Genomic DNA, 19436 nt, shown 5'->3' on the forward strand with positions numbered 1-19436 from the left:
GATAACTGTCCTCAGGCTCTGAAATATTTGGTAATATAAATAATAGTTCATTTTAGTTAGCCTTGTAATGTAAATGAACATTTTTAAAATTAATTTACTGAAGCAGCAACATGATAGAAAATAAACGTATTTCATAATTAATTTTTTCCCCTGCTCTCGGAGGAGTAAGACACTTTCCCCTCTCTCCTGCCCTCCCTTACCTTTCCCTGCTTTGCCTGGAGCCTCCTCTATGTTTTCATTCGAAACCAAAAAATATGGATTTATTTTTATGGATTTGGTTAGCTGGTCTCTTAATAAATTTTTGGAAGAATTTTTTTTTCCATGGGAGGACATATAGGTGGGACCTCTGTTCTGCCCTGTTCAACTAGCTGGATATATATTTGGATGCTGCTCGGAGCCTCATTTACGTTTTCATCCTAAACTGAAAAATATGGATTTATTTTTATGGATTTGGTTAGCTGGTCTCTTAATAAAATTTTGGAACAATTTTTTTTTCCATGGGAGGACATATAGGTGGGACCTCTGTTCTGCCCTGTTCAACTAGCTGGATATATATTTGGATTCTGATCACTGGATTTCTACTTATTGGCTTGGTGGTCTCCTGGTGTTTCTACAAAACAGAGTCGGTGGCTATTCAGTCCATTTCCTGGCTGCCTGACCAATATGAAGGATTGCCGTACTATCAGCACTCAGATGTTTGCCTTGAGCGAGCTGGGACAAGGTCTGCAAGRGGTTCTGCTGAGGGTTGCAGGCTGGCTGTGGTTCCTGGACTTTGCTGGCGAGATGAATTGATCTTGGAGAAGCTGAGAGCTCGGCGGAATTGTTCACACTATTTGTCTGATTGGAATCGCCACCTTGTKCCAGCGGAAATTAAGGCAGATGGAAAATTGTTATTGTCTGCCTGACCAAAAACATTTTCTTTGTTCCCAAACAACTGATTACAGATTTGTGTTCCCCTTCCCCCCTACACTGAAGGCGGATCGAATTTCTCCTGGTGTTTACGTCAACTTGAGGCTCCTCCCCCCACCTCTCCCCCTCTCACTCCGTTTAATCTGATTTCCTGAAGGTCAACCTGGAGCTGCACAGAATGAACAATTCAACACCAGTATTCCGAATTAATGGCTGAACTATTTGTTTTTCTTATGGGAGGCTGGATCCTTTGGACCCTTTCCCTCTAAACTCACTTACTCCTCTGGCTAATAAATGTGCTCTTGCTTGTTGAACATTTTTCATAAACAACATAGTGTATCATATTTTGTTGATATAATATGATGCTTTTTTTCCTCATCTAACCTTCTGTGGTTTTGTCATTTTTCTTTTTAAAGATAGTGCAACCCCTGCTGGTTGCTGCATGACCTGTTCACCTGTTTCCCCTATGTTTTTTTTCACGTGTGTCTTCTTGAATGGGTGTTCTTAAATGTAATTCCATTGTGCTCTGTACAATGACAATAAAGGCATCAATCGATCGATCGATCGATCGATCGATCAATCAATCAATCAATCAATCAATCAATCAATCAATCAATCAATCAATCAATCAATCAATCAATCAATCAATCAATCAATCAATCAATCAACCAATCAGTCTAAACTATATGCTGCTAAAGTCATTTGGATGATAATCAGCCAGTTGTTGTACAGCTGCCTCAGCTGTTCTACTTTTTAGTTGGGTTTACAAACAAATAATATCCTTCCTGTTGTAGTTATTTGAACAGCCTTGATTTGATAAAATATACTTTAAATCTGACTAGATTGACAAGTTAATAGTTTGAGCAAGGCCAGCCAAAGTGCTGCCATTTTAAAGCAACTCTAGTCTCAAATGTCTTTTTTAAAGTTTGCAAGAATGCTTTTATAGAGATCTTTATATCTCTGTCAATTGGACATTAAATTGTTATTATGGTAGAAATGCGATGCTTCTTCTGGAAGTGCTCCTGATTGCACCGGGAAATAATGCTTGATCTATAATGTTTGAGTGACTCCTTTTGAAATTTTTGATACRTGAGTTGTTTTAAGACAGCATCTATCCACTTTGGACTTGGCCTTGCTTTGTCAAGTTGTTAAAGATGAAACTACTTCTTCAAACTGAAGTTTTTCAAAAGGCTATCAACAAAAGGTAAGACAGTAATTTTTCTTGACTTTTTCATGAACCCTCACTTCAAAACATTCGAACTACTTCTATAAAGGCAATTTATTGTGGTGTACTTATACTTATGTACACTTCCTCCTATAAAGTTATTAATGTTCGCCTGATACTGATTCTGTTTCTAAGGGAAAAAAAGAAGAAATGTATTGTTTAAAAAAGTCAGTAAGCAAACATACTGGAGGATATGTAATAAAGTCATCCAATCATCTGTAGGTGTCTGTTCAAACCAGTTGCAGGGTATTCATTGAACTGCAGCAAAGAAGCCATGAGAATCTTCCAATTGGTTTGTCACACAGAAGTGATCACAGCTTATGAAACCCWTCATTCAAGTCACAAACCACCAATTTGCRGAAAACTACAGACAAATGTAATTTGTGTTTGTAGTAAATTTGAGCACTTTGTGTCACAAGAACGCTCAAGTCACAAACCACAAAAGAGTTCATTAAGAATTTAGAAATTGTAATCACATAATAACACAATAACCCTGATAATAATAATGTCTGATTCAATCACCCTAAAGTGGTGCATAATAGAGTTTTTATGCTGAAAATTTTCCCTAAATGACTTTCCAYATGACTGCTGCTACTGGTATTTTATCACAAAAAAGTAACCTGATCTGTCATTAAATCATCTTGAGMATAGTTACAAAATTCACTTTTCATCTTTTAGTCACTTTTTGCACATTTATACTTCTCGTAATTTTAAATTACAGTGACACAAAAGATTAAAGCGATGAGATGGACTTCTTTTACTTGATTCTGGTCGACAGAACCACAAAAGATTAATGTCGTGGCTAACATTTTGTCTCCTCTAATGGATATATTTGTTAATAACTTGTGATAGGCCCTTCAGAATGGCTCTCCCATGATTGACAGTATTACTTCAATGAGGCCGAGCGGTTCAATAGTAGGTTAGGAAACTGCTCCTCATTAATTCTCTTAAGCCATTATCTGCAATTTAACCTTGACCCGCCTTTATCAAAAGACTTCCTAAGAAGGGGGGACGGAGGGAAAGCAATTGTTTGAAGCGGAAGTAATTTACCTGATGGCAAAACACATTTTCTGCAAAAAATTAATCTGTGCTGCTTCGTGCTCTGGCCCAATTTGTTACTGACACATAAATGATTAACTCCAAACCAAAAGTGAAAATATTGTTTCACCCATAATTACATTTCCTTGAGCTCCTCGCTGGCATGTTTTGCATATCAAATTTGGTGCACTTTGCTGCAATTTCAGAGTTTTGATTAAAGTTATTAACATGAAGACTTTCTCCCTCTGTGTTTTGGTAAACATAGCAGTGGGCATGGGGAATATGAGAAGGGGCTTGGTGTCGGACGAAGCAGGTTTAAAACACTTTTATATCACCTTTTTTTAGAGAAAATGAACCATGATTGAGGAAAGATTTAGACGGGTACCAACTATTACCATCATTAGTGAAAAGCAGCCTAGCTTATGAATGTGCAATCTGTAAAAAAATTGAAAAAATAAAATAGAAAAATGCAACTAAACTTGCCACCCCATGGGTTTTTCTTGTAAGATATTACCTATGTTATCAATGATAGAGTGACTGCATCACAGCAAACGTTTTCCTCCTGGCAGAGGGAAACGTTTCCAGAGTCATTTTGATTGCCTCATACGGTGTCCCTGCTGAGGTGATCATCAGCACATAGCCTGATTAGATATTTCACACCGTGCAGCTGCTAATTTGCAAGAAAAGAGTGCTGCCACTGCTTTTGGATTGGTAGGAAAGTGGAGGGGAATGTTGATAAAAAACATCCATGTACAACAGAGTGAGTCAGTGTTTCTGACTCTGCCATGTTCTGCACCGTTCATGCAGATCCCTCCGACTGTTTTTGTATTCTGCTAGAATCTTCTCCTCTCAAAAGCTGTGGCTTTGTGGTAGTTGATAACTCTTTTCAGGCTTGAATAGTTTTAGATTAAACAAATTAATAAAACAAAACAAACCAAAATGTGAGATTTTGCAGGAAACCAGAAGCAGCTTTAAACTGGAAATATACGTTAGAAAAAAAACATTGCTAGTTTTAGAGTTAATCTCAAACCATGTCACAAAATGCTCTAGAGTTATATAATCCAATGATTCCCCTGTGATGCATTGTACTTCATGCTAGATATTTTATTAGACATCACAGAAACTGATCATGCTGTAATAAAGATTAAAAAGAACCACTATGAGTTAAAAAACAAGTCTCCAATTAAGTTTGGGTAAATTTGCTGCATAATTCATTTAACACTACTGCCTTTGGCAGACAATATCTGTTTGGTTCATCATTTTTAGAATATAATGGCTACTCTAATCAGGCAAACAGTTAGCATTAATAACCAGGCAGGCTGTTTTCTAAACTAACTGCTGCACTAAGATGTGATTGTTATTTAATGTAAAATTATGATATTGTAGTGGAACTTCTTTGCTGTACTCTGTTAGGAAGATCAGTGGTCGATATGCTAATTGAGTGATAACAAACAACATCTAAGATCCTTTTAGAGAAAATGCGCAAAAGCCTTGTCACAAATAGTTTCTGTGAATTATGTTGCTTGAGTGCAAATTTAGCTCAGAAGAGATGTTTTTTTATTATTAGCTTAATATGCTGTCAGTGTTTCACCATCTTTGCAACACGGACAACTCTTAAATTACTCATGCTATGTCAACAACTGCCTTAACAAGCTCTGAAGCTCATCCCTCATCCATCTTGTTGCATTCTAAAACCTGGATCCGTCTGTTCTCTTTTTACTTTGCATTGCAGATTTTATTCCCTCTTATTTTGAAAAAAGAAGGAAGAAGGAATTTATGGCAGCCCTAACTTGCATTATCCGTCATATTTTTTCTACTTTTGAGGTCATCCCATTCATCCTACCATACCTCCTTGGAGGGGACTCTGGATCCCTTCCTTCGTGACCACCAGCTTTCCACCATAGCAATGAGGCAGGAGAGCACCACGCCAGCTGCCAGGACGCAGAAGACACCAGCAAAGCTGTGGATGTCAAGGGCGTTGCCACGCTGCCGCGTCTGCTCTAAACTGTAGAGGTCACAGGGGCTGTCCTTGGGCCACCACTTGAGTTTTAGAATGTCCATGTCGCCATTCTGCTGAAGTTCCAGGATTCTGCAACACATGGATAAAACAGACGCATGTAAAGCCCATTTTGCTAAACGCATGAAAAGAATCAGCAGATTTCACTTATGTGCCAGCCATTTTAAAGACCACATGCCTATTTTTAAAATCTGAAAATAAAGCTGAGAATACAAACAGAACAAATATTTAGCACTTGGTAAATATGCAGATAAAGTCCTTGGTTGTAACCCTGTGCTAAACTGTTAAAATATGTAGAATCATGTGAATGTTAACTATTTTGTATTAAAATGTTTGGTTTCTTGGAAAACAATTTTAATGACTGCATTTGTTTATCTAATGTTGCTGCAGTGTACTACTTTCAAAAGGTTTAGGCTGTAAAATGGGCTTATTGATAGATTAATGCTAAAACTATATGTAGTTTACCATATAATTACATTGTAAATTGAACATTTAAATTAATTGTAATGTCTAGATAAAAAACTATAATGCATTCAACATAAAATGAATATATGTTACAAGTATAAGAGATTCACATACATAAAATGTGACAGAAATGTATCACATAAATGCACTTTGATTAGGATATTTCAACATGAAATTATTAGAATATTTCAACATGAAATTATTACAAATTTTCAACATGAAATATTCACAGTCATATAGCATGCATTTATTATGCTGGAATTATATAACAAAGTTAGAAAATAAAAACATAATCTAATTGTGTGCAACCGATGTACATGTTTTGATAATATAAATCCTACAGACCTTTTCTTTCAGTGCAGCAAGCCAGACAAAGCCTTCAGAGTTTGGTTAATCAGGTAATTGATGGCATTCAAGTACCATTTAAAATATTACTGTGTCAAAAGTGTTCTTGTTCATTAAAAAACAGCCATGGCAAATAAATTATCTGCACAAATCAATATCACCAAACCCAACACTGCAGCGTTTACTGCAGTTGCTGTAGCTCCTGCCTGCCATTGGAGGGCAGTGTTGGCCAGTTAGAAAACCTCATGATCCTTGACAACCATATTGGGCTGTCAAACTCATTATTGCTAACATTAATATGTTTTGCAGCACAGCGCAAGTACACTGCCACAATGTCATTATGCGGCTTAGCTTTAGTCGCACGATTGATGGCTTCAGAGAGGATACAGCTCAGAGGTTGATGGGGTCCCTCTGTTAGCCTTCAGCTTATTATTTAACTGGGTCGTTCATTTTGGTTTGGAGGAAAGCTGCAGACAAACACACACACAGTGACAGGCTTACAGATATTTAACAAATATGGCATGAGGGGTGTGGGGAAAGGAAAGACATACAATGATGGAGAAGGCATTTCAACCCCCCTCAGAGACACATTCATATTAACAGAAATGAAAATAATCCAGCATATGCAAACTGAGCCAGCACAGACAACTGTCGATACACAGCAATAAACACACACACGCACAGACAACTGTCGATACACAGCAATAAACACACACACACAACAGGCAGTCGCAAACTCGACTGCATTTATGTCCAAGCAAACAAGTTGAGGATTCCTGCTCACACACATCGAGGCAGTGAGTAGAACTTTCCTCCCCCCAGTTTCAGTGATGACATGAATGACAGTGCTTATCTCTTAAATTCATTCTTCCTCATACTAAACACAAAGGGGAGACTTAAATCAATAACAAAATGCAAATGAACCCTGATGCTAATTCATTCATCTGCAGTAACTAGGAAAACATGCACCATTACGACATGAATCAGAGCGCCAACCTCATGCAGAGACGGTATTTTCTCACTTTGTAAGCTGTTGGTTTTAAGAAACTACATAGTTAGAAAGCTGGGAAAGTCCTTTAAATAAGACATGTCCATTTTATTGCACACTCTAGACACTCACTATAACATCTTCATGACATTCACATATATGAAATGTGGGTTGGGGGGCGCACTCTTTGACCACCATCTGTGCCCTCCCCCAATAGCTGCACGTAGACACTTATGCTGCGTTCACACCGAACGCGATTTCAGCTTCAAAATCGCAGCCAACGCTGAAGTTGGTCGCTTGTGCACTTTGAGGTCAGACGCAGGACAGCTCTTGAAGGAAGCGCAGCATGGCAAGAGCCTCCCCGCCCCTCCCTCCTCTGTCGGGCTCTGTTTAATGTCGGACGAGGAAGTGACTTTGCTTTATTTACAGAGCAAGAGCATGTCACTTTCATCAGATAATTCATTCATAATTAATTCACCAGATAATTCAGAGTAGAGGCTCACAGCTCGCTTTCAGGACTATTTTTCCAGTCTGATGAGCCGCTGCCACGCATTGGTGCAGATATCTCCTGTCAGGACACCGACTGCAGGCACTCGATTTCAGCTAAAGAGCTCCTCTCTGTCTGTTTCAGGTTAGTGGACATCATTCAGTAAACTGTCCCGTCGGGAAATATGTCGCTACGTCACACAGTGGAGTCTCTCTGATTGGTTGATGCGACGCGTCGAGCTGCAAAAGTTCAGATTTTCTAACTTCAGCGATTTGCGCCTCAGCGCGTCGAACGCTCAGATCGTTCAAATTGTTCAAATCGCGCTGCTCTAATCGCGCTTGAGGCYCCGCAGCACTTCCTGACGCTGCTTGAAGCGCGTCCACCATAGACTTTGCATGTAAACCTGATGCTCCTGATGCTGAAATCGRGTTCGGTGTGAACACACCATTAGGGGTTGGGGTGGGGGGAAAACTGGCATCCTGCCGGCCTCCGCCCCTTCTTCCTCTCCTTTTAACTACACTATAGAACAACATGCATCAATAGCACATTTGAGGGTGGGGGTGTGTGTGTGTGTCGGGGTCTTCTTTTATTTATTTATTTATTTCTCACTCCCCCWTTTTCCGACTGATGACTGGGGGTGGGGGGCCTGGACTGATGGTGGACTGGGAGCTTGGGGGGGGCGCCGGGCGGTTGGGCTTGCATTCTGGCTTCCCTGGAGCTGCGTGGACTCCCGGGATGTGGTTCCTGGTTGGCGTGGTCGGCCTGCTCCGGCGGGTGGTCGGCCTGCTCCGGCGGGTGGTCGGCTGGGGGTGTACCCCTGGCCGTTGGTGGTGGTTGGGGGATAGTCGGGGCGTGGCCTTGCTGGGGCGGGGGTGGCCGGTCGGGTCGGCGCGATCCAGGCCGGGACTTGGTCGTCTGCTCCTCTCCACCCCAGAACAAATGGGTTTACCTCCTGGGTTTGGGTGTGGGCCGCCCTCTGCGGGGGACGGGGGCATACCCTGGACCTGGGGGGTAGTGAGTGTGTATCGGGAGTGTGAATGGAGTGTGGCGTCTAAATTGTATGTCTTTGATTGAGTGGGTGCGAGGATGAGGGTGGGATTGTATGATTGTGTTTGTGTATGCATGGGTATGTGTCAGGCTGGGATGTGGACTTCTCCCTCCCCTTGTTRGTTTGTTGCCCCCATCCCATACCGCCCTCTGGTGGAGGTCCCTTGCCCACTGGCGCACGGATGGSTCTTGGGGTCTGGGTCTGGGTGCTTGGGTGTGTGCTGGCTCGGCCTGGTGGCTGCCTGTCGGGGCTTGGGTCCTCGGGCCCTGTTGGGTCTTGGCTTGGGGTGGGGGGGCGCCCTGGGAGCCGGGCCCTCTGTGCCCATGCCCGTGCTTGCCCTAGCGCAGCTTGAGTGCAGCCTGTGGATGCTTTGCTACGATGACTTCACTTTTACATCCTCAGTTGAAGTTAATCGAATGCTTGGAACCGGTGACTTGTTGGAGGTGACCAGAGGATTAATTAACACAATTCTGACTTTATAGTCTTTTACTTTCCTTTGTGGAATTGAGAACTTTATTCATGGTAGATTTACAAGAGGGAGGCCACTAGTTTATGCATGAATCCACAGTTTCCCCAAAAGTTTCCAAGGTCTGAGGGTCATGAAGAAAAGTTGTGGGAACACTTAGCTGAAACTGGATGTCTTTCCAGGTTTGCAGTGATTTTGACCATGTCTCTCATGGATGTTATTATTGCTCCTGTCTATCAGAGAGTGGAGTCAGGAACGCTGACCTTTACACAGGCAAGAGACATTCACTCCCWTGGCAGGATTTCTTGGAGCATTTGAGTGGTTTTGGAAGCTATATTTTTCATGGACCCTGTCAATCATGTTAACTGTGTATTGAGTACTAATATCTTTAATATTACAGATGATAAAATACAATGCTAGGTCTAAAACCCTTTTCATATATTTCTAACTTCAAAATAATAAAAGTATTAACATTAGTTGAGTACAATAAAGAGTTCTCTCCTCGCTCCAGCACACCCAGATTGAATGGATGGGTGATTAACAAGTTTCAGCAGAACTTGAAAGAGTTTAGTCACTGATTTAGAGCAGAAAAACAAGTAAAACATGCAGGATAGTGGTCCTTGAAGACCTGGTCTAAATTAACTACGGAAATCAATTTGCTCAACTTCAAACTTCCAAACAAAAGTAGGATACTCACTGAGTAAGCAGCAATGAKAATAAAGTAAAGCAAGAGAAAGTACTATTTGATGTATACTTATTATACTTATAATTATTTGTACCGAGTATGAAATTAATACAATCTAGTATTACGCTTTTAAATGTTATCTTCATCTTCAACTACTAAGTTTCATTCATGATGAGTATTCAAATTATGTGATGTTTCATAATTTATTTCCCCCCACTTGTTACAATTTGATTGTGTTTTTAATAGTAATCGGCTGTATTTATGGTGAGACATGTAATTGAAAAAGAGAACCAGTCAGAAGTTGTTTTGCATCTTGAAGTTCACAATAATTGGCTGTTGAGTGATGACCCCTGTCAGTGTTTTAGTGCTTTTATGGTGGGCYGGGAGACACACACACACCATTTAATCATTTAACCCATAATGATCCAATGCAATATGTATGCATTTTTACCCTTCAAGGCTGGAGGAATGGACATGRCTCATGAATAAATTCAAGACATGCAAAATATTGCAATAAAAAGGAAGCTAAATATGAGAGCGAAGTCGGTGGTCCTCAATAAAAGCATACACTTTAAAATCCTYAATTGTTTTAATTTTATCTCCCTACTTTCTTTACAGGCTAAGAAATTATTTATATTAATTCACATCTTTAAGTTTTTCCTCAACTAACACATGTTTGAGGCTCTTTTATTAAAAACCTTACGTTTTATTATTTTATGAATTATATTCCTTTTAGTTTGTAAGACCACTTTTTAGGAATTTGACATTAAGTTTCATTTTCTTCAAAGTCTGTCCAAACAGTGCATTTGAAACCTTCTTCAATGATTTTTGTGTACTTTAGCAGATTAAAAATGACACATGAGGATATACTTTGCAAAACTGTGACATGCTTTATTAAACTTTGAATTCTCTCAGAAAGCTATAGATGGTAAAAATCAAACAAAAARGTGTCAGATAGTGTTCCGAGCGCTTTGTGCAACTTCCTGCTGTGGGCGTCAAACTTAAAGTGATAATCCATAGTGACACCCAGATATTTTTATTCACTCACTATCTTCAATTTCTCATTGGGCACTGCTTTAAAAATACCAGCACATTCCTCTTTCATAAAAAAAAAAAACACCCTTTAGGGATGGTTCAGTGCCAAGCAGTTAATCTGCTACTAAAATTTGCCACGCATCATTGCCAGTTTGTTTCTGCTGAGAGTATCAGAGAGAAATCACTGTTTCTAAGAGTTAAAACAAGTTTTCCCTCCCCCAAAAGAAATGTTGTGCCTTTCATACAGTACTGACCTTTTTATCTGTCACTCTGGCAACAGATGCCMCACACACACWCACAGCCASGCACACAAACAAGCCTCCAATCTGACACACAGCTTCAGAGAAAGACATGTTACACACAGGCTAATGAGATGGAATAAGAGTGATCCCACCTATGAAAGAAGCCAGGCAATGCTTTGTCAAAACATTTCATCATTTCTTGTTTGGATAACAGCCATCTTGTAAAGAAGTCTAGTAAGAATTGGAGCCGTTTCATGTCTGTCAAAAGAAAAGTCATACTTCCTGTTTGGGGGAGCTGTCTCTTATTCCCTTACTGTTCTTTGGAAAAATAATCCTCATGTGAAAAAAAATCTGACACTGAAGAAGTGGTAATAATCGGTAGCTGTTTCTTGTTTTATGTGAACACAAGACTGATTGGGATTATTTAAAAAAAACTTTTATAGTTGATATTGTGAGTAATTGGTGTAAATTAGTAAAAATAAGGTGCCCGTCATAACTATTTCTAGGCAATGCCACCTAAATAAGCATGGCCAACATGTTACAGGAAAGACTGAATGATTTTAAGGAGCCACTAGTTTTATTTGGAAGATTAAAAAAAAGAACATCAAAAGACTGCAAGGCAAAAACACTTTCACTCCATCTTAATCAAAAATCCAACCCGGTAGATCAAAGCATGAAAACAAACATTTCAAATCCAGACTTTCATCAGAAGATTTATTAGGGTGTGACTAAGCTTCATGGATCTTTAAGTCTTTGAGAGAGGACAGGGCGCAGCAGCTTTGAGATTCAGGACAGAGCGCTGGGCTCTCTCAGCCCTCCATTATGACCCCGTCTGCCCGAGAAGCTCATCATCTATCATTCTGCACTAATTGGCCTATCAGAGTTATGCAAAGGCTGCTTCCCTGATGGGCCCTTGAATCAAACCCAAACACTTACATGCGCCCGACAAGAACATGCTTTCTCACACATGCTAACAGTTTGGCTGCATTTTCATTTGTCTCACATTTAACTCATTGATGCTAAACGTCTTGTGTTATTCCCACAGATACAAAAACAAACATGCAGGACCAATTGTTGCACACTTGGAAGATGGAGGACATAAATTAAATGTGGCACGATGCCCTGCGCAATCTCGTTTTCTCCCACAATCCATAAACACCACCCACCTCCTCTGAACAGTAAGAAACGAGTATAAAATCTGAATGAATGAAAGAATTGAGTGTGTTCACATGATGACTGTTTCAAACTGATTCCATTCACATGTAACATTTGTTGACAAGATGAGAGGAGACCTTTGTTCATTCATCCTCAGTTTCTTCCCTGTGGCCAAGTATTCACTGGCTAAATGCTCCATGAGACACGATGGCAGAGTAAAAGAGTGTGGCAATGCTCATTTTTTAATGCACAAAAAGCCGTTACCACTGTTCTCTATTTATCTCTATGCCATGGCTGACAGGCAGGATGAAAGGCCACTGCATGCTGCCTGTGTGACAAAAATAAAAAAGTAAAAAGCATTGGTTGAGTCAAAGGGTTCCTGCAGTACACCATCTGTCTAGCTCTCTAATTTGSCTGTTGACGTCTCACCACAAAAAGAAAAAAAAAGCATAACAAAACAAAACAAAAAAAGAGAAAACAACTCATCTTTTCTTGAAAAAGATACATGGGCACAAATCATTTGTAGAATAAAACACCCAACAACACACACGGCGGATGCTTGTACAAGCTTTAAAAATGCCTCGTACGTACAAAGTACCAACCAAAAACCAATCTGTCTTCCATGGTGGGATCAGAAACAATGACAAACTGAAACAATGAGAAATACAAATGATTAATCCAACTATGTGCATCTATGTGTGTCACCACCTCCGTGTAATCATAGAAGGGGCACTTTTTATTACACAGATTTTGGTGGAAATGACGATAACGCGTAAGACAATAAAATAGATTTATTTCCTGTGTTTTTCCCACCTTTATCTTCATATGTAGCTGTGTGAATTATTACAAAGGAGTGCACAGTTTAGGGGGTTCTCGGTGTTTTCCATTCCTTCAAGGTCTGCTAGTGTTTTGTCTTTAAGAATTCATCCCTCAACACCTTGCTGCCTGAAGCACAAGGAAATAGATCACGTTAAATCACAAGCCTTGCACATCATTTCAGTCGGAGGACACACAGAACAGGCAAAAGTGTCATCTCTTGGTGTACAAAGTCAAATTGCTGTATAAAAGGTCAGCCGTAAGTGAGCACCTAATTAAATGCTTCATCTTCAACTAAAATGTACATCGTATGTGAAGGTTTTAATGTTAATGACAGCAGCATGCATGAGGAGAACAATGTATGTTACAGRTGAGGCGTAATTAGAGAAAATTAATGCGTCTCAGAGGATCACACAGTCTTTTTCTAATCCCCGTCCTGTGTGTGCAAGTCCACACAAAGGCAGCCTGAATATACGTTACGTCTCCATTTGTAACAGATCATGAACATTGCATGCATGCACCGTGTGAGCACTTGTGCTTCTTTCAACTGTATCTACGAAACAGCTGGTGTGCTGCTGGAAGAGTGTGTTAGTGGAGTGTGTAATGAGTTATCACCTTGCTTTAAGATCGTTGCCTTTCATTTGAGAGATCTATGATGACAAGACTCCCWCTGGCTGTTAAAGCAAATGAGCAAGAGTTGCCCGTGTAATATGAGCGGGGCGGGGCGGGGTGGTGGGAGAGGGCGGGGTTTAACCGCTCGCTCCGTTCCTGCCTCAACGTTCTCTCTGCAGTAGCCGCTGCTGCGTTTGGATGAGGTGTTACCATGGCAACCGTATGGCAGCAGCCTTGATGGTGGAATGGTGGGTTGATCACGTTAGTTGATTCAAAAAAAAAAAAAAAAAAAAAAAAAAAAAAAAAAAAAAAAAAAAAAAAAAAAAAAAAAAGAAAAGAAAAGAAAAGAAAAAAAGAGACATTGTAGTGATTTGCATAAAGGACCAAGGGGCAGACGGCTGGAGAAAATGAGCGAAAAGGTATAAGACATGGGAAAGGTTGAGGATTAAAATAAAGTCAGATTTCACAATGAAGTAGAGAAAGGAAGCGTGGCTCAGAATTTTCTTTGAGCACTCTTTTTTTTTTGAAGACACACTCATAAGGCTTGTTTGTTCTCTTTTGTGAGCATGATGCTGAAAATAGACATTAAAAGCACAGGGATGTTGCTGTTTCTTGTCATCCTCATTCAAAAGCCATAAAAGGTATATAAGAACAGGATGTAGCCATTATAACACAGGGGTTTTGTCTGTATGTTGCTGTTCTGAAACCTCAAGTTCACAGTTAGGCCATCATATTCTTGATCTTTTGAGAGTTGAGGGACAAAGAGTCTCAGGTTTGGCTTGTTTTCAGGCTTGCTGTTTGAACAGTAATAGTTTTGGCTTCAAAATAGCTGCAGGGCTAAAATCAAGCATTTTAGTTTGATGGTTAAAGGAATAGTTATGCTAAATGCATGGGGATAGGAACAAAAACACTATTGTACACAGTGTTGTATAAAGTACCACAAAGTGATACTTGAGAAAAAGTACAAGTACCAAAAAATCACTTTGGTAAAAGTTTCCTTTAGGAATATTACTTGAGTAAAAGTCTTAAAGTATTTGATATTTTTGTACTTAAGTATTAAACGTAAAAGTATTGATTTAAAATGAATGGTTAGATTTTCTGTAATGACATTTATTACGAAAAAATGCAGAAATGACTATATCATATTTAAAACAATTAATTTATGTTAAATTTAGGATGCACTAGTCCAGCTGTTTCAGTTTATATCAAGGCTGCCCAAACTTTTTCCCCAAAATGAAAATTTATCTGAGGGCTGCGGCCAAATGCAATGATATAATTCATGAAATACAAACTCTTCTTAAGTACAGTACTTTTATTTTAATGATTATGTCCTGCTGGAGTGTGACACGATTGTTTGTGTACAAACTAATATGGTATCAGAATTTTATATATTTATACTTCTCATTCAATCACAGTTAAATTCCCTCTATCTCGGAGGCGCAATTTATATGGATAGTATTTATTTTTTTATCATAAGCTGGAAGGAAAACAAGCAAAAATTAAATAAAAGTAACGACTTTCTACTTCTTTCCTTTTTAAAAACGTAAGAGGTAGAAAGTACAGATATTTGTGTGAAAATGTAACAAGTAGAAGTAAAAAGTAGGCTGAAAAATAATTACTCAAGTAAAGTACAGATACCCAAAAATTCTACTTAAGTACAATATCAAAGTATTTGTACTTAGTTACTTTAATTCTACTTAAGTACAATAACAAAGTATTTGTACTTAGTTACTTTACAACTCTGATTGTACACAAAGATAAATCTATGGCATTAAATCCTAACATCCCCAAGTAAAAACTTTATGTTGTCTTTTATATACATTTGGTTCTCCCTGATTTAAACAGCTTATATTGATCTATAAGTATGTGATACTCATCATCTTTAAGAGCATRATACGACCAAGTTTATCGCTCTGATGAGCTGAACTTGATATTAGTGAAATGTTAGCAAAAGCACGAGAGATCAAACTGGGTTTCTGCTCCTCTTTAGGCATGCAGAACATCTTTCTATCTCTAACCAATGATGCTGCCATTTCAAACAGAGACTACAGGCTACAAAGCCAGTTATCTCAGCACCTGGCAAACAGATTGTTGAGTCACTGGTATTGATCAGCTCAGCTTTCAACCCTCCCTGGATATATTGGGGCTATTTTCTGCTAAGGGACAATAAAAAATCCCACATACTGCCCTTTAAATGCACCATAACTCCATATATTGTGTTGATTCTGCAGTCTTCCCCCTCAGGCCCATCTGTATGGGTTCACATAAATGCAGGTGATATCCCGAGATTATCTTTTCCCAGCAGTAGTTTTATTWTTATWTTTTTTTTACTGCAAATGTAACCAATTAAATTGGAGAGAACAGTGGGGTTAGATGATTAAGCATAATGTAAAAGCTGGCTAAATGAACTGAAGTACGGTACTTCTGTAAGGGGTGTCATGACTTTTTGTATCATCGTGTGTTGAGGAAAGGAAAAATACAAATGTTCTAACGTCACCTTGGCAGCTAACAAAAATTTAAAACTGAGACAGTGAAAAGTGGAAATTGGGTTGAGGTGTGGACAGAGGTTTCAAAAAAATGCAAGTGAGAAAGTCTGATAGTGTGCTGAAGCTGAACGGACGGCTGACAAATATGCAGTGAAGGAAAGGAGGAGCTAAGATGAGAAAATGGAGAAGGAGATGAGAATAAAGGGAGGGGAAAAATGGATGATTTGACTGACCAGAAAAGAAGAGTAAGAAAAAAAAAAGCACAAAATGYGGTAGAGAACGGGGATGAGAGGCAGAGGTGTTATGCTAAAATGGGTTTGTTGCGCCAAGACGACCGCAGACTGTCAGCTCCTTAAATGAGAACAACACCAGGCTGACAGCTCACTTACTTGCTCAACACAAAGCTGGCAGCATCAAGGGTCTCTAGCTGCTTCAGTCAAGTTAGCCCCTCAGGAAAACATGATGGGAATATAATGTTCCAATAAGAAAGTATWATAAGTAGTTTGGATGTAGTTCTGATGAGAGAGGGTTCAGACGCGCTGCCGTCAGGGTGCAAATGTGTGCTTTGAATACATGTGGAACAGGCTACATCACGTTTTTCAAGGTGAATACTTAGATGTCAGCATTTCAATTACCCCGGGTGGGTGAGAGCGACACACAGATTAGGGAGGTCAGCCTTCAACTTGAGAGCTTGAAGCTCAAGCACCCATATCAGGAAGAATCTCTCAAGTATTCTTAAAAGGTATAATCTCCACAGGATAAAGGTCATCTGAGCCCAACTMTTGGCCCTGCCAGAAGAGGCAGGGMTTATCAGTTAAAAATCTGATTACTATCATTCAATAATATCATGTCTTTTTATGTCAAGAGGCAAAGCAAACTTGTCAAAAGCATCAAAAAGCAGCACAGGATGAACCACAGTGATGCATTTTCTTTGACTTTTTTTTTCTAAACCAGTTTATCACTTCTGAAGGGGTAGCTGTTATGTTAAAGACAGAAACACTCAGCCACAAGAAGACTGCCACTATGGTATTATCTTTAAAATAAAATGAACAGAGAAAAGTTGAAACTYATGCTAAAAGTTACACTTCAACACCCACCAAAGTTGGAAAAGTCTGCTTATTTCAAACACAAACAACTGGATTCAATCATCTTAGAGTAAGGAAATCTCATTCCAGCACTCTTGTTGCATACTTGAGTTTGATTTATTTCTTCTTGCAGAACAGAACAATAAAGAAAAAAACTGTTTTATCTGTGACCTCTGAAAATAGACTGGACTGTTTTGAGCAACCAAACAGCGTCATATCAAGGAGCTTTGCTGAGTTCTCAAGATGAAATAAAACATAAAAGAAAAAAAGGCTAAACTGTTAACTCAGGAATAGAAGAAACTGATGAACTGTTTTTTTAATCCTAATTTTTTTCATGCCACTTCAGTAGAAAGCAGAACTTAATATCAGAATATTAGTATCTTAGCTTCTTCATCATCAGTGGCTTTTTTTAATAGAAGAAAAGGAAGGAGAAAGAAAAAAGTGAAATGTAATGAGAAAGAGTGAAAGAGAGATTAGAAGATATGTGAAATAGATGTTGAGAAAACACAAGACGGCACACCTGACTTCTTGGCTCCACACCTACAAAKACAAAAACAACAAAACCACAGCAACAAAAATGCATATCTATATAATTATAATGACTATAGCCTTGCTGAAAACCATACCCATATACATATATAAATTTAAACATATACACATAAACATACCCATACTTACATATCCAAACACTTTCATGTGTAAATACACACACACATACATATGTATATATACACACACCTATACATATATCTATACATACACATATGCACATACCACTCAGTCAGTGCCCGAATAGAAAACCCAGGATGTAAACACCTGTTTGTGTGCGGTTGTGAGCATGCATTGAATCCTAATTTTTAAAACATGTTTCATTTTCAGTTTATGTCTGATGATGCTTTAACAAAACCTTGGATTACATTTCTGTCATCTGTCGTAAAGGTTTGACAAGCTTCTGTAATTTAAAATGCTGATTTCCACTGAACGTACTTTTTGTTTTCATTTAGCGGAAAAAATAAAGAAAACACAGCCAGAAGCAAACATTTGGGCAAGTATTACAATGCAAAACTTTATTTTTTTTTTGCAAGCTAAGAGTTTCCATTCCTGTAAAAAGCCTCTACTTCTTTGAAAATTTCAGACCACCGTGCATGAACTGCTCTTTTGAGGCCCATTCATAAATTTTTAACAAAGTTAAGGTCAGGGGACCGTGAGGGTTATGGCAGAACCATCAGCTTAAACCTTTTAAGGTAACCCACGAGGGAGTTAGCGCTGTTTTTGAGATCAATAATCTGTTGTAGAAGTCATCCTCTTTTCATCTTCAGCCTTTTTAGAGATAGTATGAGGTTTGATGCTAGAATTCTCTTTAACTGAATTAAARTCTCTGCTCGCTGAGATTCAGCAACACCTAAACGTTTCTGTGCTGCAGGCTGGGCTCATTAGATCAATCCACCAATGAACTCAACAACTGGAGAGGCATTCTTTTTAAAGTATAATTTGACTCATTGCTTGATGAAGGTTAACTTCAGTCCAAAATTAATATGTTTTGAAAACAGGAATCAACAGGAAGTTTTATCCCCCACTGCATGGATTTATAATAAAATAGTCAACTGCTTTTGATAAATCTTTCATTTGCTCTTTAATTATTCATTTTTTATAAATGAAAACATGAAAACGCATGGATGAACGCAGGAATGAAAACAAATATGAACATAGATGTGTCATACAGACAACTCTACATCATAAAAGTCAGACTGAATCTGACTCAAGAAGCAACCCAACTGTGCAGGCCATGCTTTAATCACTGTGGCAATTAGGAAATATTTCAGTGATTACATGACCAGACTTGTAAACTAACTGAGCAGAAATCCTTTGTTGCTTTACTGAAGTYTAAATTTACTTTACTTACATCAAAAACAACAAAACTATCCAGATGCAGTAAATGGCGCCTCCCAGATAAAGTGAATATACCTGCGGTTGGGTGAGAAGCATGAACATATACCATTCTGACACCCTATTTGTTTGTAGACAATCCATCCCACCTGCACATGACACAAATCATGTGACACTCCAGCAGATCAAATCAGATGTATGTATTCTAGTATGAAAATGACTGTGACAGAGATATACAATGTGAGCAGCTTAAACGGGTGAACTTGTGTGTCCCCAATTAATCAATTAATCAGTTAATCAATTAATTAATTAATTGAGTAATTAATTAATTTTRCCCAAAAACATTAACGTTTTAGTATTATGGTTTTCAGAAAAAAACATTTTATTGAGGAGGTGACCTCACAATAAATGCATTTTTAGACATTCTAACTGCTCACTTTTACTT

The 19436-nt window shown here is 38.8% G+C and overlaps 1 protein-coding gene across 1 annotated transcript in view; it reads right to left on the reverse strand.

Annotated features, from left to right (window-relative positions):
- The window catches only part of grid2 (glutamate receptor, ionotropic, delta 2), a gene marked incomplete in the record, with an annotated part of 448996 nt that overhangs the window by 10849 nt on the left and 418711 nt on the right, over nucleotides 1–19436 (reverse strand). The window contains 1 exon segment of the mRNA XM_014002727.1: nucleotides 5021–5261. Within this exon segment, the coding sequence (XP_013858181.1) occupies nucleotides 5021–5261 (241 nt within the window).

This window comes from Austrofundulus limnaeus, unplaced genomic scaffold, assembly GCF_001266775.1.
Source record: "Austrofundulus limnaeus strain Quisiro unplaced genomic scaffold, Austrofundulus_limnaeus-1.0 Scaffold14, whole genome shotgun sequence".
NCBI classification, from domain to species: domain Eukaryota; kingdom Metazoa; phylum Chordata; class Actinopteri; order Cyprinodontiformes; family Rivulidae; genus Austrofundulus; species Austrofundulus limnaeus.